We start from the raw sequence: 22,900 nt of genomic DNA on the forward strand, positions 1-22,900 counted from the left end.
CTGTCTGGTGGCGATCAGCCTGTTGGGGGTGATTGGGGGTGGGTGATATCTCAGCCTTGACAAAAGTGCAAAAAGGTGCAATTCTTTTGTCTGACCGGGAGTGGACGAGCACTCGGCACAAACACCTCTCGGCACCTTGTCTTGTTCATTTGGCGGCTCGACTCGCTCCTCATACCCCCTTTTCCCGAGTCATCCCCAGAATTGCACTTTCTTGCACTTTATGGTGGCTGTGCACCGGGGTGCCGTCCGTGAATTTGCATGCGGGTGGCTCGCTTGTACGCCCCGTCTTACATGATTACCTACCTACAGAAGTGCGCATCTCAAAAGTGCAAAAAGGACGCCCGCCCATCAAACATCATTTGTGTTGTCAATAACTAGAAGTTCCTCAGACAATATGACGAAACACTGGGAACCCTGGAAGGATGAGATCACGCGGCTTTACCTGACAAAATCGAAGACATTGGAAGAAGTTCAAGGTATTTTGAGATCGCGAGGCTTTGATGCATCGTAAGTAGTAAGGCCCACAACATGAGCTTGAGGATTAACAAGTCTTAGAATTCGTGCTTATCGAATGAAGTTGGACGCTTGGGGTATTCGGAAAAATACCTCCACCCGTACCAACAAGAAACGACGGAGAGAATGTTCGCAACCATCAGAGATGAGGAGTGGGTACCATGACAATCATGCATCCAGCAGTACCTCTCTTGCTTCCTCGATCCAGAAAGACACTGGGGATCAACTTGGATCTTCCGCTTTGTACCTACAGCCATCATTGGATGCAAACAACACCAGCACGACTTCAGACTTCGATGCACGTGTACACCGTATACTTGCCCTTCACAATTGCGTTTTGCCCGCAGGGCCCATGGATGCCAATCAACTCATGGACATTTTAGGATCGACGAGTTATGGCCGTTTTGGCAGTGACGCTATTCTTGAAATTCTGCTTCTCAAGTGGCAAGCAGACGGTGAATATCTGAGAAATGCCCTGGACTGGGTAGCTTGGATGGACGGCACGCCTTTGGCTCACATCGAGGGAAACCTTTTCAAAATTCTTGACGCTAAGCTTCGCCTGAAGGAGCGCGTACCTTTGGCAAAAGCTTGTCTGATACGGCTGAAAGAGAGTGGACCGATCAGCAGAGCCGTGGTTGGTGATTGGCGTTGGTTGCTCAACGTATTGAATGAAACAAAAACATGGGCAGTGAGGAAGAGGATTTTGGACCCACGAAAATACCATGTGCAGAGAGAGGACATGGGTCAGTGTTTTATCGATTGTGTTCCAATTGTTTTTGCAGAAGACTCTCTGGCCTCCCTCATGAACTCGTGGGAAGATATGATGTATAATGGAAAGACCAAAGTGGACAATGAAAAGTTGAAAAGGATGCGATCCGAATATATGGACATCCTAGATGATTTCTCGGATGCCACTCTATACCTCGACCTGGATAAATCATATTACAAGTTCGCTCTACTATTGAGCAAATGGTACGAGGAGGAGCGCCGGAGCGAGGAGGCCGCAAAGACATTGGATGACTCGAGAGGGGTAAATGAATTCCTGAGCACCAAACACTCAGAGATACAACTGCTTGTTTCGAGTAGAGGTGAGCAAGTTGAGCAAGAGTCTTCAGAAAGCTCGGAAGTAGTATTGCAGATGGAGGTCAGCACAGTTTCCACAGTCGACTCAGGCACTACGGAAGTGTCAAGCTTCTCGCGGCCGGCGATTGAGGACAATTCCGTACTTGCTCAGACCCAGGAAGTTTTTGACAACCTTTATCAGACCTGGGTAATGAAGCTAGACCTAGGGGAACTTCCGCTGATCCCACTAACTCTGGATCGCTCCAACAGTCCATCCAGCCACAGATTAGGAATAAACAGGTTGTTTGGCCTAATCTCACTCGATGTACCCCTTGAAGACCGCGTACCATTCACGAAGGCCATCCTTGACTCCTTTGGAGGAGACCCCCGCTTTCATGGTCTTCTGTCTTATCAATTTGTGACCAGCTGGTTTACTCTGTATGAGGCGACTACTTGGTATGATTATAAGCGCGAGCACGATCAAGTAGCCGGATGGCATTGGGACCCAAGCGAAGTCTCCAAGGAAAATTTACGTACGATCCTAGACTACACCACCGTGCTCGTGGGCAAGCGACTACTGGGAAACTTGGACCGGGAGTTCAAATCTTGGAGCACCCAAGCTTTCGTCTCCTCGAGGGTATATAGGGATAGCAAGCGGGAGTTTGATGGCGTCATAGAGTGGTTTACGAACCATTTGGATCTATTGGAAGCAGATGAGAGGCTGTGGCTTCGTCATTTCGGAATATCATTTAGCTCAAATGATCCGTAGCTAAATAAATCGACAATTTGATTCATTTTTATTGCTGCCATGATGTTGTTTCATTTGGTCTAATCAATGTTAAGCTTCGAAGTGACAGAAATTAGATTAGGAAATCAACACCGACAAGACAACGTGGTACCTCAGGATCATTATATTTCATGTTTGCTGGAGGGAAACTTCACTGAACAGTCTTGTGTTATTACAGGAAAAGGCTACAGTCGCTACGATGAAGCTATTCAAACACAATAGACCTTCGTGAAGAGATGAGTCATGCGTTTATGGAATCTACTTGAGACGAAAATCAAGCTGGAGGTACAATTATGAGAATAAAGCGCAAGAAGATGACCATCCCATTCGCCGCTAAACAAGCTTTCAAGGGGCTTTTGGGAGGGCTTTATGCATTACTCAAGGTGCAGCACTTGATCTGCTCGTTCGTCTACTATGTCAGATAAAATAGTCTCGATCCGTTATACCGTCATTTCCAAGTTGTGTTACATTTATTACTTTGAAGTGGAAATTTCGGCCTAAAAGCACCAAAAAGCAAGTCTTGGATGAGGGGGATTTCAGAATTATTGATTCAAATCAGATTGCGGACGGAGTCAGTGTTACAATGCATAATGTGGGTTTCGTCCAGGAAATCGGAATGTTGATGCGAAAGCCAATCTACAATTTTTATACAGCGCTACTTGAACTCTATTTTGCAAATATCAAGTCACACTTGGGACTCAGGCCACTCATATTGTCTATCAAACTTTACAACAATATTGTTCTATACTCTGATTGCAACCATACTTAGAACTTAGCTAGCTAATATTGTCTAACAAAACTCTGGACAACATTATCTGACCATCTTATTTCATAATAATTCGAGCTCATGCAGTGATGTGTCCATTTTCTTCAGATTGCCACTTAGTCTCTATAGCTAATAGGCACATGTCGAGCCTTTACATGCATCTTCTAGGTTTCCTTGTATACGGTAAAAACTAGGATATAAGATAATATCGTTCTAGAGCCTGCAGGACTCTATAAAAAAGGGAACATTAGGTTTTTCAAATAGACGGGAACCTATCTATGATGATTTTTACTGTTCAGACAACTTTATCTTCCAAGTTTTAGTTCCCGCTTGGGACTTAATCCGCTTATATTGTCTGACAATCTCTGGAACATTGGTACCTTACATTCAACTTTTAATGGTGTTCAGGTGTACTTATGCTTATTCATTGATGTCTCAGAAGCAGTATTCTGTAACAAATCCATTGCAAGAAAGTATCTGATGCAGCTAATTTGCTACCAAGTATTGCTATTGGAAGGAAAATTAGAGAGAAAGAAAATGAAGCTTTTGTCTAGCTAGGAAAATAACGCCATGTGAGATGAGCAAACCAAAGCAAAGGAGAGAGAAAAAATATGGTTGAGGTCCAGGACTGTATCCTCCATGCCAAGTCCAATCCCTCAAAGTCTATGCCATCAATTCCATCCCGGACCCAATAGCATCGCTGTCGCTACCCTCGGCTGCTGGTGCATCAACTGGAATGATATCGTCAACGGCAGACTGCAATGCTGCAATAGAACCTGGGGAAATGAAACCATTGCGCAGGAAAGCGGGAGCTTCCACATTCAACGATTCGCAAAGGGTCTTTAGTTCCGGTGTGTACATTTCGATGTATGCCTCTGCGTACTCCATCGAATCGTTGTTGATCTTTCTGTGGAGGAAAGAGAAATCGGGACCGCCTGTTGGCATTGTGAAGAAGCCCAATGTCAGGAGAACCCCAAACTCGTCTTCCTGGCCACACAAGATCTACAATGTATTAGCAAGCCCGCCTAATGGTCCGGGACCGTAGCATTTACCTCCGACCACCGTCTCCATCTGTTCCCCACCCGAACCTCTTCAATCCAATCTGTGGTAGGCAGACCCTGATCCTTCTCCTCCTTTCTCTATGATGCATACATCTTCTCGGTCTAGACGTTCTGTGGTAACTTCTCCGTGCCGTTGTTATCTGCTTTCTTCTTGTACTCATCATAGCAGTCTCGGAGATGCTTGGCCATGGCCATTTGCAGATACGCATGTTGTAATTGCGACATCTTCACGTTTCGTGCAGATTGTCTGAAGGCACCCTGCAGACTTGAAGTATCGTTGATGTTGACATCGAGAATTGCAACACCGGCTGATGATGTCGAGTATGTCTTGATATCATTGCCCTCACCGTCATTGGTGGCTTGTCCGGACTGTATGGCTTGCGACCATGCTCCTTCAAGTTCGAGTAGCATCCTCGACATCATCTTTCGGATGTTCATGCAGTGAAATGGGTGGTACACCTTCCATGCGTCTGTTCTCTTGATCGAGTAGTTCCTAGGGGGTCCCGTGGCCTCGATATACTTTCCGCAATTGGAGATGAAGTTGTCGAATTCCTCATCGTCGCCATGCTTGGGTGCTTCTTTGAGGGAAAGGCCAGCAACCGAGCCAGCGGGTCGGGCCTGTCTTTTATTACCTCGTGCGTCGAACATGCCACTGAATGCTTGTTGAGCGAATGGGATGGCTGCCTTTTTGCGCTCCTCTCCCCTCTTCATCTCTCCACCTTCGTCGATATGTCTCATGGCTTCGATGATCACGTAGCTCATCTCTTCACGGAGGCCCACCGTGGTGAATGGCTTCAGAAGGGCGACTGTTGACTCTTGTTGTATCAACAACCTTCGTGCGTATTCCGGCAACCCCTCAATGGCTTGTCTGTATCGGTTTCCAAGTTCTAGGACTCTTTTCAGTTCTTGCTGGATTGCCGCTGGCTGCTGCTCGAATGTTTTGCCCTCCTCGTAGCTGGTGAGAGTATTGGCCGTGTCTGCAACTAGTGTCGATCTCTTCTCAACATTTCCTTTGACTTTCTTCGATGCTCTGTTGGCCTTTCTCGAACTATTCACCTCCAGTTCACCATCGGATGTCTCATTTTCACTTTCACCTCGACCTCGTTTTGTGCTTGTTGTGGGGGTGGCCTCGGCGTTTTCTGATGCTGCAGGAGCTCCCATGGACTCGGTATCGGTGGCCATGTTCCGAAGAGAGAGCCAGTGGTTCTGGCCCGTTGCTTGAATAAGAAGTGTTGCGAGGTTGAAGAGACTGAGTTGTTTTCGGAAGAAGAGGTGAAGTAGGACGGAGAAAGGTCAAGACGAGAGAAGGTTTTCGCCTTCGGATGAGTGTGTAATGGCGAGTTGTAGTGAGGACTTTGGTGTCGAGATACTACAAGGCTTGGATTGTTTTTGGAAGAAGAAGTGTGGTAGGAGTGAAGACGGGAGGAGGTTTTCAGTTTTGGAGGAGAGTTTTGATGGCGAGTGATGGTGAGTAAATTGGTATCGAGATAATACAAGCTTTGAATTGTATTTGGAAGAAGAGGTGTGGTAGGAAGAAAAAATGTGAAGACAGGAGAAGGTTAGAACAATTTGAGAAGGCTATAACAAACTTTCGAAGAGATTCCCCTTTTTCTATTTGCATTATCCCACAAGCTCTGGAACAACATTATCGTGTATTTCAAGTCTCACGGTACGAGGAAACATAGAAAATGCAAGCAATTGCAAGTGACCAAGTAAGGGGAAGTGGCAATATGAAGCTATTCAACTACCGCTGTGGGAATTGATTGTGAAATAGATTTGAGAAATAAGGTAGGTCGTTCATTTCCAAAGGTAACGAAATGATACACATCTCTCCAATTGTATTATAACATATCAACATTGCGGAATGGTGAATTCTTGACGGGAGAGAATAACGATATGGCAGCCGAAACGTGCCACCCATGCGTAAACTTCCGAACTTTATCCTGGCAATAAATTTTGAGCTTCAATATCAGAATCAACGACCAACCCCCAGAAAACCTCAGCACTACCATCGAGTTCCTTCCACTTTCCACGCCCAGCTCGACCAACGCCATACTCACCATAAACTTCATATCATCTGCGAACCCAATTGAAAACCCCACGAAAATCGAAGACGCAACCTCACACTTCATCGTCCACGAAACAAACCATCTTGCGCCCTCTGGGCCATAACACCAACGACAACATGTCCCTCGTCCACCTCTCCCACGTCTGCTCACACCTCCAAAACGCCTCCCGCGCGCGCCTAGGCCTGACATCCGTCCCCTCAACAAACCAAATCCTCACCCTCTGCCTCTCGCTCCAATCCGCCGGCTTCCTCTCCTCCGTAACCCGCGGCGGGCTCACTCCTCCTCCACTCGACAACCTGTCCTCGTACAGCCCGGAACCCGTCACGCAGCAGAACGTTGCGACAAGGAGATTGTGGCTCGGCATGAAGTATTGGGATAATGAGCCGGTGTTGAAGAAGATGGAGATGGTTAGTAAGCCGACGAAGAGGATTTGGATGGATTGTAGCGATTTGGGGAGGATTGTGAGGGGGCGGGAGGCTGGGCAGGTGAGGGGGTTGACGGGGGTGGGGGAGTGTTTGTTTGTTAGTACTGATAGGGGGGTTATGGAGGCGAGGGAGTGTGTTGAGAGGAGGGTGGGGGGGATGTTGCTTTGTAGGGTTATTTAGGGAGTTGGAGTGGAGAGAGGGAATGAGGGTTGGTGGGGAGAATTGAGTTGGGATTATACAAGCAGATCCTACAATACTCGGCTTGCATGGAGAGGAGCGCATGTGTATTATATGGGTGCATGGACGGCGTCAAACAAGACTCTGCTTTGTATGATTGGTGTCAAGGATATGTCACATAGCTCGAGGAAGCCAATTACACTGTGTAATAGAATGATGGATATCACATTTTAGACGCCTCTATCAACTGATCTATCCAACCAAATCTACAAACGTCCGAGAATATCCTCAAGGACTTGAGTGGTAGTAGCACTTCCTCCCAAATCAGGACTCAGCAGCTTGCCCTCCTCCAAATTGCCATCAACAGCAGCATAGATTTTAGCAGCAGCAGCCTCCTCATCCATGAACTCCAGCATCAATGCCACACTTCTCAGAGTAGCAATTGGGTTGGCGATATTCTTGCCCATGATATCAGGAGCACTCCCATGGCACGGCTCACCAATAGCGAATCCCTCTCCAACATTAGCACTAGGTACCAATCCCAAAGACCCAACCAATGCCGCAGCTCCATCTGAGAGGATATCTCCATAAAGATTAGGAGCAACGATAACATCATAAGTCTCTGGTTGACGAAACAACTTGTAGACCATCGAGTCAACAATCTGCTCCTCAACATCCACAGTCTTGAACCTAGGATCCGCCAACGCCTCTCGAGCCGTAGCTCTAAATAATCCATCCGTCTGGCTCAACACGTTCGACTTATGCGTGACCGTGACCATGGGACTCTTATGAATGCTCGGTGCACCACTATCCCGGATCTTCTGTCTCCTTAACGCAATCTCGCCCGCCATCTTCGCAATCCGGAAACTGGCTTTGTACGAAATCCGCTTGATAGCTTCTGCGACCTTACCATCTGGACCATCAAAGGTCTTTTCTTCCTTCACGTACAGATCCTCGGTATTCTCTCGCACAATGACCATATCGATCGGATTCTTGGCCGTCATGACGCTTTTAACGGGTCGCACATTGGCATATAGATCGAGACGCTTGCGGAGCGCGACGATGGGAGACGAGTAGCCTTTGACGGCAGTCGAAGGGGAAGAGACGGCGCCGAAGAGAGCGCCATCGCATTCGGTTTTGAGGATCTCGACGGTCTTGTCTGGGAGAGCGGCACCGGTTTGTTCGAAGGTCTCGAAGCCGGCTTTGAGGTCGACGAATTCGAATTTTAGGTTTAGGGAGGAGGGGAGAGCTTCGAGGAGACGGCGACCGGCGGGGATGACTTCTTTTCCAATGCCATCACCTGGAATGAGGCCTGAGGAGGGTTAGAATGGTTCAATTGGGCATTTTGGAGGGGAATTGAGGGTTTTAGTACCTATTCGTAGTGTTCTGGCTGCCATTGTGTGAAGTGTTGATTCTTCACTTCGAGATGCGATGTCGGCAGAGCTCTCTATTAATTTTTCGAATGGTGGCTCTCGATCGGCTCGGCACATCAATCGGCACACCCCTCTAAGCAATAACCCCTATTCTGGCCCGATGGATTCCCCACAGCGAACGATAGTAGTGTGATAGGGATAGAGTAGAGGACGCCCAAGCCCCTGCATAATAACACAACTCTGATATCAATTCGAGACGTGGAGTGTGAGATCTACAATCCCATAGCCCTTCCACCCATCCACTTCAACAAGGACAACACCTTACATCCCTTTCTGACTGCGACCGCACATTGTTGTTATTTTTATTCTAGAATTTCTCATCTCATCTTTCTCCTTGGGACGCTTGGCTAGGATTTACCGCACTTTGTTGTTTGCAGATACCGTGTCGCGTACTACTACGTTGCCCTCCCAGCGTGTTTTTTGTGCACCACCGCACCAGACAAACGAAATCCCACTTCAATCGTGTCTTAATCTCAGACAAGCAAGTCCGCATAGCCGTACCGCCGCCTCTTGAGATACAAATCTTCACTCTGATCTTGACCCGACATTCACCTAGTTTCGACTGCAACAATCTCCAGCTCGGAGCTGGACTTTCCTAATTCTGTGCCCCCCCGAGTTCGTGCCTGCCTGAACCGCCATCATGTCGGGAGGAGTCCGAAATCTGCTGGCCATGTTCGAGCAGAATAAAGACACCAGTCCCCCTGATCGAGGGCGGTCTCCCGGTGAATCTGCAGGTGAGAGAAAATTCACCGCACATTCGTGGTGGTGAGGAGTCAATGGGCTAAGGGGTTGTCTTAGGTGGTGCTAGCAACGGGACCTCGCCTCGACCTCTCTCCGTAAGTAGTCCTTCTTTGTCCATCCTCGTTTCCGATCACTTTCTCATCTTTAGCAGCAGAAAGTAAGGACTTCTTTTGTGACGGTCGAGAGAAGTGGTCAGGTTGGTTTGGGTTTGCGGAGAGATACATCTGGAGATCCGGGACGAGCAAGGCGGACGAGCATTAGTATTGACGAGGAAGAACACCCTAAGGAAACGGCAGAAAGGAAACAGAGTATTGCGACAGAGCTTGAGGCTAGGAAGAACAGTACAATGATTTCAGAAACGATACCAGAGACAGCAGTGGAGACTCCGCCAATTGCGGAACCACAAAAGACATTGGATGGAGCAAGCAGCAGTGCTCCTGTGAAAGAGGCTCCAAAGGTAGAGAAGGCGAAGGTTGAAGAGAAGAAGGCTGCGGTGAAGGCAACAAACGGACATACAAACGGAACTACAAAGCCTGCTGCGGCGAAGTCTGTGGAGAAGCATACGTCGAAACCTACAACCAGACCTGCCCCTATTTCCACAGCGAAGACGATGGTCCTCTCTAAAGTATCTCCGAAGAAATCACCATTACCTAAGACCCCAACTACACCCAGCAGTCGAAGTCAACCACAAACCAAGGCTCCAGAGAAGAAGGTCGAGAAGAAGGTTGAGAAGAAAGTCGAGAAGGAGCCTGCAAAAGCCTCTTCATCTACTCAAGCAAAACCTGCCAGCAAACCCCCAACTACAACTGCATCAAGTGCCGCTGCGAAGACTCGGATACCTGCTTCTCCTCCACAGACCGGATTCGTCAAGCCAAGACCAAAATCACCCACCCGCCCAGTCAAGCTTCCGGCTTCCCTCACCGCGCACACTGCTTCTTCAGGATCGAAGACCGCAGCTGGTGGCCCACCACCTAGCAGACAAACCTTGAGCCGCGCATCTGGAAATGCTCAACCAGCAAACTCTCTTCAAGCACACCATGCATTATCTCGTTCCCCAAGTCGAGCAACTGCTGGCTCTACGAAGACCACCACATCCTCCCTCGCCCGCAAACCATCCACACTCAAGAGTTCGACCTCTACCCGACCATCACTCGGTCCTCCTCCCAAGGAGTTGAAGAAGCAGTCTTCAAGACAAAGTCTACCTGCGCCAGCAGATGAATCGTTCCTTGCTAGGATGATGCGTCCAACAACTGCTTCAGCATCCAAGACAGCTGAGAAGCCACCTGCAACTCCACCTAAGAGATCACAATCGGTCAAGAGACCAACTACGAGGGATGGATCGTCGAAGCCGGCATCGAGTCTAGGCAGTCCAGCGGCGAAGGTACACAAGGAGAGTCCTGCGAAAAGCCCAGCTAAGGAGACTAAGCCTGTAGCAAAGTCACCCGTGAAGGCTGAGGAGGCGGAAGCAGAAGCACCTTCACCGTCCAAGCCTGAAACCACGGTTCTGCTTTCACAGTCGGATCCAGCACCCGTGAAGGATGTAGAATTCGCGAAACCAGCTCCTGAGGTCAATCAGCCAGCACCCGTGGAACCTGAAGTCGCCGTGGTGGGGACAAAGCATGTGGAAGAGTTTATTCCCGAGACAGTACAAGAAGAGCCGGTTGCTGAGGAACCTCCGGTTGAGGAGGAGAAGCCCATCGAGGCCAAAGAAGAGGCTCCTGTCGCTGAAGCTCCTGAGCCCGAGAAGGAAGCAACTCCTACCATCGAGGAAACCAAAGAAGAACCCACTATCCCCGAACCCGAACCCATCAAAGAAGAACCCCTCGAGACTAAGACAGCTGAGCCAGAGCCAATCGTGCACCAAGAAGTCACCAAGCCAGAGCTCATCGAGGATCCCGAAGACGTCAAGGCTAGAGAAGAGATCGCGAAGCTGAATGCTGAAGTCATGAAAGCTGCTGAGGAGGAGACTTATTAAAACGTATGTGGAGGATATGAATTTGTACTTAGTGTGTTGCAGCGTGGAGCATGAAATGGAAGAGTGAAATGTGTGAGAATAGGTAGCATTAGCAATACCATGTGATATCCCAACTCAGGTTTTGCGTTTTTGGGAGTGATGTGAGGTGCTTGAGATGAAGAGGGACCTTTCACAGCAATGTTTGTCTTGGTAGCCTAGCTTGTACAGTATATCGAAGTCTAAGTCAAGAAGGTGACCCTGCCTGCAACGACACGAAAAGCTCGCGTTACGGGTCTTTGCCCGGTTGCAAGCTTGGATGCTGGCTACCAGTTGAGCGTTTGAGGATGATGAAGTGGTTGTTTTGAGGTTATGTATGAGTTGTCTGGGTTGAGGGGAGAGGAAAGGAGAATAGATGAAGGGTGAAGGGGTATTGGCTTGGTGGTAGGTAGAAAGTGAAATTCGTGGAGAGGCTATCTGAGGTTAGGTCAGCATTATTGGGAGATCGTGTAGTGATGACTGGAGCAAGTCAATCATTGCGTGAGAACGTTCCCATTTGATTGCGACATCGTCGACCGTACTTTCAGAGGTATTAATCTCGTCCTTTTTTCAAGACCACACGCTTTCATCCCACCTTAGGTATGTACTTCCACTCCCCGCTTAATTCCGTGAGGAGTTGAACATCGCCAGCCATGGAAGGAGCGACCAAAATTTAAGATTTCCAGTTCGATTTTGTTGCACATCGCAAATAAATGTCTCTTCCCCGTCAAAAATCAGGTGATATGGTATGATGAGGAGGGAAGGAGCGAGTAAAAGTTGAGTTTGAAACTCCGCTTTTGTTGCGTATCGCAAAATGAATACTTTTTCCCAGTCAAAAATCAGGTGATTTTGTAATTTGAAAGGGGAAAGAGCGAGGAGATATTGACTTTGAAGTTCTGTAGTCAAATATTAAGTTAGGTTGCTCGAGGGGCTTTGTTGTAACTAAGTAAGTAGGCTGTGATTGTTATTAGCAAAGATGTAAGGAGAGAGCTCAATGACCTTGATAGTAGCCATCTGCCCCTTCAAAGATCCAAAGGCAGCCTCAACTCCTGCGTCTCACTTATACGAGGATTAATGTTTGTCCAATACCAGGACAATGAGCTAGTGACGCGATTTCCAATGGTCTGGCTCTAAGAGTACAATCAACATTGTCACAATCTAATGTGAGCGTAACGTTATTGTGGATTATTTCCCCTATCAGTAGATGGCTTCAAGTCAGTGATGCCCCAACCTGCAATGCTCCATGTTAGGCGATGCATGCTCAAATTGTGGTGCCACAGTCGAAGCATTGCTCGATGGTTGTTGAGAGGTAGTATTATGAGATTGGGGAAAGAAGACAAAAAGACATGTTGAAGTGTAGAATGAGTAGTTGGTCATGTTCAAAAAAATCTCAAAAAAATATTCTCTCGAAGAGAGTAGTGATTGAAAGCTTTCACACTCTCTCACATATGTTGTTCACTGAAGCTCACTTGTCTCGGATCTTTGGAGGGGAGTAATGAAATTGAACTTACTTGTTTGATTAGGCCATGTCAGCGTGACATGGCCATCAGCACGGATGGAATGGTCGGATTGAACAGCAGCCGGATAGTCGGATGGTTGGATAGATGGTACAAACTCCTTTCGGAGATACAGCTACGTCAGAAAGCATTGATTGACGAAGCGGATCGGATCAGAGATCCGAACGGGTCGGGACATGGACGGATCAGAGAGATCGGAGCATGAACGGATCGGATCATAAGAACGGATCAACGCATCATCAGAAACGGATCGGATCATAGAATGGATTTTCTGTGATAAGCTCCGAGACAAGTGAGCTAAAGTGGCTGGGTGGCATGGCAAGGTTTCGCTTATTTAAATCTATACAGGACTAAACGTAGATAGTGCAAGGCTGCTCAAGGCAAGGCTGGAGTTTGTTTGTTTACCGAAGCTAAAAATTTGTCAACACAATGTATTGCACAAGGGAATTCTTTTGCGGTCTCATATACAAGGTAAGCAGTGGTTCACTCAAGCTCACACTGTCAGTGTCGGATTTTGACAATCAAATCACAGCCCACCTACTTCATTATGGTCTTGCAAGCAAGGAAAAGCAAGGGCGAGCAAGATAACTTCAACACGTGCTTGGGTTTACTACCAGGCTGTCCAGCCTTTCAGAAGAGAATGCAGTGGTACGTATGAATTTGAACGTACCGTGAAACTTGGTAAACTAGATGGGTAGTATTGTTCTAGAAATCGTGGGACAATATGAGTTGGAAAACTCAGATTCTTCGGGATTGTACACAACTTAATCTTTCGAATCTTGATCGAATCTTAGGTCACCCTAAAGACTTTGCCTAGTCATATTGTTCCAGAATCTCAGTCACATTGTCTCACAAACTCTGAAACAATATCAACTCGTAGGCCAATATGCAAAGCAAACAACAGAGAATTTATCTGAGACGAACATCAACATATTCACCACTCAGCTCCAACATTAAAATGGCCACCCCGTGAACAATGCTTGGCCCGCCCTGCTACTCTTCAGCTGGTTGCAAAGTAGGATCAGGTGCATTGACTTCAATCTTCCTGATTATCCTAGCCGGATTCCCAGCAACACAATGAAAATCAGGAACATCTCTAGTCACAACACTCCCAGCACCAACCGTGACACCCCTCCCAAGCGTAACTCCAGGAACAAGCACCACATTTCCACCAAGCCAGCAATCCTCACCAATCGTGATGGGCTTCCCAAACTCGGGCCCTCTCAAGCCGTTGCGGAGGAAAGGATCAAGAGGATGGCCGCCGCTGTAAAAAGAGCAATTGGGTCCGACCAGAGTGCGTGCTCCGATCGTGATTGGTGAGGTATCGATGAAGACGGCGTTGACATTTATGTAGACGCCTTTTCCGATTCTGACCGAAGTAAGCATAAATAGAGGATAAGGTGATTTGGGTGAGTACATGACATTGTATCCATAGTCTGCTCTGACTGGAGCATCGATATATGGTTCGTCTTGAAGGAGGATAGCATCTTCCTCCTCGGTTGCAGCTGGTGGAGGCAGAGGACTTTTGTCTTCGACAATGCTAAGTGTAGGATGAAAGATTAGCTCTGGACATGATGACTTGCTCATTTGTTTCGAAATTCTTACTCTCTCCAAAGCTCCACAAGCTTTCTTCTCGAGACATCCCCCGCATTACCGTAAACTTTACAGGCGCGACCACAACGTGCTCTCTGTGCCATCAACTCCGGCGTGAAACAAATGTACATTTCCCCATTTCGCATGCGGCGAAGGTTCTCTTCTTCGTCGAATCTTCTGTCCATCTTTGATACTTTCGAATGAATTGAATATGGCGGGTCCTTTTGAGTATGGGGTAGCAAGATATAGGAAATGAATACGAGAAGTGGAGAGTGGCAGTGCAGTTGAGGGAAAGGGTCGCTTAAATCGATATCCAAATGGTCAGCTCGCTAGGCAAAAGGGGTACGACTACAGCCCCACAAGGCACGTTTCAGTGGTTGCCTAGTTTCCTAGGGCAGAAGGAAGGCCGTTGCCCGTGACCGTTTGACTCAGATATATTCAATTTACTAGAAGTGAGACTTCCACATCTAATTGAGTGAATGCTGCAAACAATACACTAGCAAGTATCACAAAAAGTGTTACACCACACGAACTCGAGCAGAGCAACAGTTTGGCTGCTCGACCAAGTGTTACTTGGCTGCAACATGTACTATTCACGAGTCAATGCTTGCAAGCACAAAACAGAAAAGAGAAAAATGAAATCGGGCCTTCTCGTTTCTGAATCCAGATTCCGAGATTGTTCTGCTGTGGTCTTGTTTGTTTGTGGTTGCTGGGTGACATAACCTGCGAAGACTTTGCTCCGTTGGTACCCCCAAACACTTGTATATCATATACTTCAGGTTAAATTCGTCCTGAATCTCGAATATCCCTTGCACATCTCACCATACCCTGCCTAGATTCTCCTGAAAAGACACAATTTGGACAATCGCACGAGGCCTTCCCAGCACCCATGCCTAACAAGCCTGGTTCACTTCAACACATCCGTAGCATCGACGGCCGATCTATCATCCTGAGCAAGAGACTATGTTGGTGAAAAAGAGTTCGTACCATCTTCACAACTTTGCTTTCAACTGTGCCACTGTCGGAAGCGCCTTTCCCTCCACTTCGTCTGAGAACCGATACAAAATATCTTTGAAAGCTCCTGTGGGAAAGACATAGAACCACTTCAAGTCCTCCTCTCCCAGATTGAATACTCCATGCTCCGCATCTCCCGGAATGAAGACCGAGCTTCCAGCTTCAACTTCGTAGTTCTTCTCATCGATGCGTACGATTCCTTTGCCAGAAATGATATAGTATATCTCGGCTTGCTTGTGCCGGTGAGGACAAAGTCTTCCATTGCGAGGCTGACATGTGCCGATTCCTGAACACATGGAATCTGTTGGAGTTTGTGGCTGGGAGAAAATTGTATGCCAGGTGCAATTCCCTCTGTTGGGATTTTCGAATTGTTCAAGTGGTTGTGATGAGGTGTGGGATGCTGGAACAATCATTGGTTTTGTAATATTCGCCATCTTTTTGTACAAGAACTTCCACGTTTTGCTTTCGGACGCTTTAAAATAACGAGGTTAGGGTTGAGCTTTCACCATTCGAAACATAAGGGAGCGATGATTCCATATATCTTTGTTCGAGGATAGAAATGCTGAGAAAGGGAACCACTTCCAGAAAGTGGGGGTAAGGAAACCGTAGGCTCAAGGTAAGACTCCCCGAGTGCGGTCCGTCATTTAGGAAATGCTCTAAGAATTGAAAGTTAAGATAAGATTGTCCCAAAACTTGTGGGACAATTTAAGTGGGAAAAGTAGCTACGTCGAGATAGAGAGGAATTCGCGTCCCTCGCATCGCTTCATCCATCAAACCTTATTCTGCAATCGGGACTTAGCCATCTTACATTGTGCCACAAACTCTGAAACAATATTATCTTACCCTACAGTTTCTATCGTCTCCTTCGGCAGGGCGTCTCTTCTGCGATTTCGAAGTTCTTATCAAGATGCATCGTGGCACTGCATGACCGCGATGTTCTGTGGTCCTATGACGATTGCCGGGAAATCTCGTCCACATTAACTTTGCTCATCCCTTGAAATTCTCTATCGCGCTGCAACTCAAGACCAATTCGTGCCTGCATGCAAGTAGGCTTGTCAGATAGTTTGTCCTTGGATCTTTTTAGCGATATGTTATATTCGTCGAGAGCCATATTGCACTCACCGTTCCACATATTGCGTCAAAAAACTCCTAGTCATGCTTAACATGAATCCCAAACTTGGAGGTCATAGCCCTGATTGTGATGAAATCATCAACCTCAGTCCATACCCACAGTGCCAATGCCAAAGCCCATCCGATCATCTCAAAATCGCTCAAATTTGCTGAAAGATCCTGAAATTTGACGACAATGAAGCCGCAAAGCATGACCCATTCCGCAGCACGCGCGACTTCAGATCCTCGACCAAATAACTTTACCAGAAATGAGGACCACTCGCTACCCTCTGGTGCAAGCCTGTACACCAAGACCATTAGATCCACAAAAGAATCTGTCAGACCCATGCCAAAAATGATAAAAATCGATGTAAATTGTGAAATGAGCATATATGAAGACTGAAACCTGAGATAGAGGATGAAGTAGTATGTTAAGCTCTGAAGGAGGATATGGTGTCCTTGTAGGAGTGGAGGCGATGGTCTGTACAGGATTTCGAAGAGGTAGCCGATCGCTGTGTGGTTGATGATATTGAAAAGCTCATCAATTGACGAAGCATCAAGACTTGAAGATGTTATGGAAGGTTGACGCGACAGGAATAAAGCGATGATGACCAATTTGAAGCCAATGATGGGCGGAATAATAGACAGCTGTCTTTGATGTAGTGCAGGCCGGGTATCGAATCGATTGATGAATCGTGAAAATAATTTGGAACAGAGCTCTGTGGCCAGATACAGGGACAAGATCTCGAATGGTATCGTAAGCCGATCTTTTTGCCTGTCTGCGAGTAAAGCTGAGAGGTTCTCGACTAGAGACATGGCTGCCATCGAGAAAGCAAATACATGAAAGAAAGCGCTTTCCCAGGAACGCTTGGTATATAAGGCTGTGGAGTATTCAATGATGTGGTAAGACATGGTGGCGTTATGTTGGGGGTGTTGATTCGAGGGATACGCGATGCAGCCGACTCATGCAGTATTGATTTGTCAGACCGGAGCTGACTGGATGAGGGAAGCCTTCCGCGTAGAGTACAAGCCCTGGTTCAGCATCGCGTTGACATCCAATTTCAAGTACGAGACCATCTGCCATTGTGTTCCAAGCTAAAATTCCTCTCTGCAGCCTGATAACAACCAAAAGCTCGAATTCCGACACTTTAGAGGACTTCGCAACGAAAACGGGGTGTTACAAACAATCAATACAACGCCTCAAGTCACTTCGAGCACAGCAGTAAACCTTTGACAGTAATTGAAGTAATTGAAGTTGACCAGCACAACAGATCTGGAAGTCTAGAAACATTAAAGAATTTTCTAGAATGGATACGGGCTATTAAGTGAGATGTTACTAGAGGTAGATGCAATCGACGATAATGGTTAGACGAATGAAAGCTAGTTCCAAGTGACTTACTTTGCAAGATGCCTGTCGCGGCATTTGGCACCGAATTTGCAGTAACCTGTCTTCTAGAATCGAGGTCACTTCTGATGCGGCTTGGGACCAATTGCAAGACCATCACTTTGCTTGGATCCGGGTCCATTGAGCTATGCCCATCCAAGGTTCTTTATCCACGTGACTCTGAAAATAGGGGCCTAAGCGAGTGAGCTTTGTCTGTGTGGCGTCCTTCCTTGGTGAATGGGACGTACAACAAAGAAAAGTCCGAGCCGTTCGATATATTATATCCAGTGTGTTATTTTGAGAAAGTTGGATATTTATTAACTTTTACACTAGATATAGTGATGATTACAGATATATAGCTCACATAACTATTGCTCGAAAGATAAAGGAATGTTAAGTGAGCCAATCGCTCTATATAGGGCTGTATGGCCTATTTCAAAAACCTCTAAGTCACCTGATGATCCAAAAATAGTAAGGTTATCCCATTAGTAGTCCCTGCGAACCCTCCTCAACATATACCCCCTAAGTTTTGCGCCCAAACTTCCTTCCTTCGACAACTTGCTTAGAAGTAATTCGATGAGCCCCCTCGACATGGATATTACTCCAGAAATCATCTCTGAGATCCCTTCAAATGAGCCAATGGAGATCTACCAAGAGGATCAAAAGTCGTATCCTAGGCTCGCACCTAAATCCAGTAAGCTACAATTAAACAGTGCCTATACAAGATACTGATAGAAAGCGAAAGCTGGTGTTATGTCCATTTCCGGGCGTAAGTCTGCAGCATCGAGAACGACCGCCAGATCAGACAAAGCCGGTGTCCTTGACAAAGCCATTGTTCGCCGCAGACCTGCTACTCAAAGAACCAGCGCCAATCTACTTCGCGCAACACCTACACGCACAGAATTAGAAGCCGACGGAGAACTAGAAGTCGAAGCAGAAATCATGGAGCTGTTTGCGAAGCCTCCGCCTCTAGGTAGAATCCGAAACAAATGCTGGGTGGATCTCAGGGAAAGATATGCGAACTCTGCTCAGAAGCAATGGGTTGGAAAGGTAAAGTCTTGCCTGATATGACAGATACCATTGAGGTCCTCAAACTAATGAAGTCGTTCCCCTTGCATACAAATCAGCTTCTGCATGTGCGGGACAAGCTGGAAGCTATTTCGAGAGCGTAAGACTTTCACCCTTCAGGATAGGTGGAATGTAAAAGAAGTTGACGCATATAGCAAACCTAACTCGGACTTCCTGTTCTTTGAACTCTTCCCCGCTGAAATTCAAATGCGAATCTTCGAAGAACTTGCGTCATATGATCGTTTCATCGAGATCGAGCGGCAGTATAGCGATCTAGACCCTATTCCTTACTGGCGTTCGCACTCCACGAGAATCGAAGGCACTTCGGGCTGGCACCGGGATGTAGGCGCACGATTTCACCAGTACTTCCGAGTCAGTCAGAAATCTCTCCGCCCTCCTCTCTTCTTCAACATATCCCAGGCCTCTCGATCTATGTTCAAGAAACTGTATAGCCAAATGCGTTTCGACAATCTTGACCCTAGATCCGAAGCAGCTAAGTCTAGTCGAATCATCTGGTTTAACCCGAAGACAGACATCATCTTGTTCTGGGTAAATACATGCACCACGACGCTGAAGGAGTTCTGTCAATTCACACACAAGGCTGATATCGAGGTGCCGCGTATTGCATTGAAGCGGAATAGTTTATGCTGCCACTGGAGCCAAGACTTTGACCAAGAACATGCAGACTTTGCAATCGTATATGGAGAATACCCCGAGCCTGGTATGGAAGCTATCGAGTTCTTACATGGTATTGATCCCGACGAATTCCTACCCGAGCCTGCCTGGACAGCATCGACAGTGATGACATCTGCTCAGCAACTGGAAATGAAACGCACCTTCCCAGGCTGCAAGGGGTTCAGAGAGTTACTCATGCTTGGTACGACCGATATATTCGGACCACCACGTGCTGGAATGGTTGATGAGAATACTGTTGCTCGAGTTAACCATGACAAAGTACATAACTACTGCGACATGTTGACACTCAAATTCGCTAAGAGGCAGCAAAGGCGCATCGAAAACAAGAAACGTTTGACTCGTCTTACAGAGACCGTACCGCGCTGGACTGCCCTCGAAGATCCCCCAAAGATCAGAGTCATGCAACTTGCTCAACGAAATCTCGATTTTCCGCCCAACTGGAACTACCGTGTGGATCAGTATTTGAGAAAAGACGTGAAACTCATTGTCCCATCGAATGATCTTACTTTCCTGAAGATTATTGCAGTCAACAACAATTGCCAAATCCAGGTCCAGACAGCTGTCGGTGAACGAGGAGATCCTGACGAAGGACTTATCAACTATATGGAGATAGGCATCATAGGTCCCACGGAGAAGGCTACATCCAAAGCCTCTCGCGACATCTCAGACCTGAAGATCTGCTCGCGCCATTTCAGCACCCTCAGCCCATCTCGAACACATTCACTTTTTCCTTTCCCTGTGCTCGAGACAGGCAAGGTTAGGTGTAAGTGCGACAATTCCGCAGGGCATTTCCAACAGTGTGACAGTTGCAGACTGATCACTGCCCGTTTTGCCCCTCGGCCGCTATGTCCACACTACACGAAGAGAGAAGAGGGTATGATTCGTGAACGTAATCCATCCTGACTCGATTTAATATTCACGTCCTTCATTCGGGAAATAGTGATTTGGATTATTTTTGCAGCAAGGATCGGATGTTAGTGGCTCAGAGCAGTGTTTTTGCGAAGCTTTCTTTGATAATTTCCTCGTCCGCATGCGTCAAATGATTGGTTTATCCAAGAAATGAAATTCTCAACACTGGAAAACTTGCCCTCTTGTAAAGATTCTCTGTGTCACACAACAGAGCACTGTTATGGCTGTAAACTTGCCTCTAGGGTATCGATGTTGCTGTGAGAAACATCTCTGCCCCTTCGTTCTCTCGTTTCTGAATTCTCAAAAGATCATTGGCCCTGATCTTGACGAAGGACACGTTTTGTAACGAGTAGGTGCACGACATTGCGTCATATCAAAATTGTCACGGTGAATACAGGTTTAATAAGTGTACACTAGCGCAAGATGGAAACGGATGTATACCTTTACTGTCTACGGTAGCCTCGCATGGACCAAACACAACACCTGCCCAATTCAACGTTATATTGTTAGATCCCACCCTTGCACAAAACATCCGCAAAAGGCGATCGCCACTCTGCTTCTCACTTTTTTAGTTGACTAATTCTTTTCTACAGCGCAACTGAAGAGCCAATATCCTCATTAAGTGCTTTCATAACGAAGCGCAATTGAGCTCCTCTGCAAAGGGTCTCAGCTCTTTGGATAAAGTAGTTAGTAAGACCTTCCAGCACAATATGATCTCTTTAGTCGACACTAATTCATTCGATTTCGAGAAGCTGATCAGTACTCAGATTATGCAGATCACCGTCCTTAATATTTCGCGCTCGGAAGGAGATCGTGACGATGATCAAACAGCTGGTAATGCCAGAATGAAGAACAAGAGTATCGACGAAAAAGGGTAGTGAGCCCTCGAGACTTCCATTCCGTGAGAAAGGGCTTACTTCTGCAGTACTGTACCAAATACTTTCCACTGTTTCCCTACCCTGCCATCTGAGCTCCGTCTGAAGATCTGGAGCATGGTCGCCAACCAACGGCGCATCATAGAGTTCAGACACACTGGAAATAGACCTCGTGTTTGTTCTCGGTCTTCCAAACCACCCGCTGTACTTCACACAAATTACGAGTCTCGCACCGAAGGACTAAAATTCTATGAGCCTCGAGAATTTGACAAGAGACAATTACCTAAGAAGTGCTACTACAATCCCAAAGCAGACATCTTATTGATTGGTAGAGACTCTGACACTGCAGCAATCTATTACACTTTCCAGAGATACCGCCGTGATGGACCTATTCCTCGCGTGGCAGTCATGCTGACCGATATTTGCGAAAAGGGAGGTACGGTGTGGAACCCTACCAAAAGGACGTATGAGAAGTTGAGCATCTTGCAAGCTATCCACGGATTTGCCGAGGACATTCCAGGCGTCGGCAGCCAGCGAAGAGGTGGCTGTGTCGGATTGAAGGAAATATCGTTTATAGTCGACTCCAGGTATGCACCAAACCCGTCCTCAATCTTAGAATGACCATACTAACTTCTACAGTCTCTGGCCAGTCGCAGCAGGAAAGATCGACAGCTCGACTACATTTCGTCCAGCGATTCGCGAGGCCCTAGGTAGACGTGACGCTCTTCTGAAACTCAGACTGTGTAATGAGATCAGCGGACTCGTTAAAAACTTGGGTTTGGACGGCAAAAATACTTGGGTTGGGAAAGATAAACCAACCTTGAAATTCGTGAGCTTTGCACCGACATCTGTGTCAGGAGAAGTGTACGATGGTTTGGCGGTAGACTTGGAAAATATGTCGTTACTGGAGAAAAATGACTGGGCAGTCATTAAGCAGCTTGAAAGCTCAACTGGCTGCAAATTCGAGATTCCAGGAGAGGAGTATTTGGGTGTTAGCGAGATTGGGTTGTTTGGTGAGCGAAAGAACGTCTCCGCAGCTAAGAGGGAAATTTTGAAGCTATTGGTAAGTGCTCAACTCATGTCATATACGACTCAACTTAACCCGTTCTCAGGAAGACACACCGAGCTTCTCTAAGCTATCCTTGAGCTCTTAGCCTCAAAGCTATTGCTGCTCATCATCAGGAGACGTTGGTACTTAGAGGCTGATTTTTTGAGGTCTTGAACAGCTTCTGCAGAGATATCAGAAGGATTGAGCCCTGATAGCAGCGTTAATTTCCCCCATATTCTAATATAATGAAGCCCGTACATCGAAACGAAGAAGTATGATTACTACTTTTGTGACGGGTTGGGAGAGGAGTTAGGTTATGTATACACGAATGAAACTTGCACTCATATTACTGCCGATTACATTTTTCTTCAGAAGGAGACATTCTCACATGTAGCGATTGATTAGAATAGGCTACTATTAGAAAATACTAGCACAAATAGTAGTGAAAGGACGTTAGAGATATTTGGCTATAACTTGTGTTTGAGGATGTGATGTTTAGTCTCTATTTGGACTCATGCCCTCCGACTTGACTCATGAGACTAAGCTAACTAGTAGCATGGAGATGTTCGGATCCGAAGGTTGAAGTTTAAGAAACAAGTGTATGAGAGTTAAAATTGATCTGATGTAACATATACAAGCCCCACGTGAACGCCTCCAAATTC

The 22,900-nt window shown here is 46.8% G+C and overlaps 8 protein-coding genes across 8 annotated transcripts; 4 read left to right on the plus strand and 4 right to left on the minus strand.

Moving 5' to 3' along the window:
- Nucleotides 1–394: 394 nt before the first annotated feature.
- Nucleotides 395–2,344, plus strand: LY89DRAFT_732413 (uncharacterized protein; the record flags this gene model as incomplete). The annotated part of the gene is made up of 2 exons (XM_018219679.1): nucleotides 395–507; nucleotides 556–2,344. 2 exons carry the CDS (start codon nucleotides 395–397, stop codon nucleotides 2,342–2,344), a joined length of 1,902 nt encoding a protein of 633 aa, XP_018073229.1.
- Nucleotides 2,345–3,655: 1,311 nt separating this feature from the next.
- LY89DRAFT_717393 (uncharacterized protein) lies at nucleotides 3,656–5,371 on the minus strand (the record flags this gene model as incomplete). The annotated part of the gene is made up of 3 exons (XM_018218345.1): nucleotides 3,656–4,130; nucleotides 4,181–4,267; nucleotides 4,298–5,371. 3 exons carry the CDS (start codon nucleotides 5,369–5,371, stop codon nucleotides 3,792–3,794), a joined length of 1,500 nt encoding a protein of 499 aa, XP_018073230.1. The 3' UTR covers nucleotides 3,656–3,791.
- A 796-nt stretch (nucleotides 5,372–6,167) lies between these two features.
- On the plus strand, nucleotides 6,168–6,863 carry LY89DRAFT_780861 (ribosomal protein S8; the record flags this gene model as incomplete). Its single annotated transcript, XM_018222426.1, has 1 exon — nucleotides 6,168–6,863. The coding sequence occupies exon 1, from the start codon at nucleotides 6,375–6,377 to the stop codon at nucleotides 6,861–6,863; it is 489 nt and encodes a 162-aa protein (XP_018073231.1). The 5' UTR covers nucleotides 6,168–6,374.
- A 31-nt stretch (nucleotides 6,864–6,894) lies between these two features.
- LY89DRAFT_614007 (Isocitrate/isopropylmalate dehydrogenase) lies at nucleotides 6,895–8,299 on the minus strand. The gene is made up of 2 exons (XM_018210678.1): nucleotides 8,233–8,299; nucleotides 6,895–8,172 (listed from the first exon to the last, which is right to left on the minus strand). The coding sequence occupies exons 1-2, from the start codon at nucleotides 8,255–8,257 to the stop codon at nucleotides 7,127–7,129; spliced, it is 1,071 nt and encodes a 356-aa protein (XP_018073232.1). The 5' UTR covers nucleotides 8,258–8,299; the 3' UTR covers nucleotides 6,895–7,126.
- A 343-nt stretch (nucleotides 8,300–8,642) lies between these two features.
- Nucleotides 8,643–11,123, plus strand: LY89DRAFT_506709 (uncharacterized protein). Its single transcript, XM_018208033.1, has 4 exons — nucleotides 8,643–9,027; nucleotides 9,092–9,129; nucleotides 9,186–10,415; nucleotides 10,461–11,123. The coding sequence occupies exons 1-4, from the start codon at nucleotides 8,934–8,936 to the stop codon at nucleotides 11,007–11,009; spliced, it is 1,911 nt and encodes a 636-aa protein (XP_018073233.1). The 5' UTR covers nucleotides 8,643–8,933; the 3' UTR covers nucleotides 11,010–11,123.
- Nucleotides 11,124–14,992: 3,869 nt separating this feature from the next.
- On the minus strand, nucleotides 14,993–15,909 carry LY89DRAFT_506727 (RmlC-like cupin). Its single transcript, XM_018208034.1, has 2 exons — nucleotides 15,122–15,909; nucleotides 14,993–15,075 (listed from the first exon to the last, which is right to left on the minus strand). The coding sequence occupies exon 1, from the start codon at nucleotides 15,580–15,582 to the stop codon at nucleotides 15,127–15,129; it is 456 nt and encodes a 151-aa protein (XP_018073234.1). The 5' UTR covers nucleotides 15,583–15,909; the 3' UTR covers nucleotides 14,993–15,075; nucleotides 15,122–15,126.
- LY89DRAFT_683726 (uncharacterized protein) lies at nucleotides 15,846–17,099 on the minus strand (the record flags this gene model as incomplete). The annotated part of the gene is made up of 3 exons (XM_018214753.1): nucleotides 16,271–17,099; nucleotides 15,992–16,217; nucleotides 15,846–15,930 (listed from the first exon to the last, which is right to left on the minus strand). A coding segment is annotated over exon 1 (773 nt), but the record flags the coding sequence as incomplete, so codon positions are not given.
- Nucleotides 17,100–18,233: 1,134 nt separating this feature from the next.
- Nucleotides 18,234–22,375, plus strand: LY89DRAFT_775060 (uncharacterized protein; the record flags this gene model as incomplete). The annotated part of the gene is made up of 8 exons (XM_018221982.1): nucleotides 18,234–18,336; nucleotides 18,378–18,411; nucleotides 18,443–18,692; nucleotides 18,831–20,169; nucleotides 21,039–21,192; nucleotides 21,241–21,777; nucleotides 21,830–22,253; nucleotides 22,303–22,375. 8 exons carry the CDS (start codon nucleotides 18,234–18,236, stop codon nucleotides 22,342–22,344), a joined length of 2,883 nt encoding a protein of 960 aa, XP_018073236.1. The 3' UTR covers nucleotides 22,345–22,375.
- Between the last annotated feature and the right edge of the window lie 525 nt (nucleotides 22,376–22,900).

This window comes from Mollisia scopiformis (genome assembly GCF_001500285.1).
Source record: "Mollisia scopiformis unplaced genomic scaffold LY89scaffold_9, whole genome shotgun sequence".
NCBI lineage: Eukaryota > Fungi > Ascomycota > Leotiomycetes > Helotiales > Mollisiaceae > Mollisia > Mollisia scopiformis.

Excerpts from the sequence above, each read along its gene's own strand:
- LY89DRAFT_614007 (XM_018210678.1), bottom strand. The coding sequence starts at position 8,257 with ATGGCAGCCAGAACACTACGAATAG. Across the intron at positions 8,173-8,232 it reads AGCCAGAACACTACGAATAG|GCCTCATTCCAGGTGATGGC; the intron begins GTACTAAAACCC and ends AACCCTCCTCAG.
- LY89DRAFT_506709 (XM_018208033.1), top strand. The coding sequence starts at position 8,934 with ATGTCGGGAGGAGTCCGAAATCTGCTGGCCATGTTCGAGCAGAATAAA. Across the intron at positions 9,028-9,091 it reads GTCTCCCGGTGAATCTGCAG|GTGGTGCTAGCAACGGGACC; the intron begins GTGAGAGAAAAT and ends GGGTTGTCTTAG. Across the intron at positions 10,416-10,460 it reads TAGGCAGTCCAGCGGCGAAG|CCTGTAGCAAAGTCACCCGT; the intron begins GTACACAAGGAG and ends AAGGAGACTAAG.
- LY89DRAFT_506727 (XM_018208034.1), bottom strand. The coding sequence starts at position 15,582 with ATGGCGAATATTACAAAACCAATGATTGTTCCAGCATCCCACACCTCA.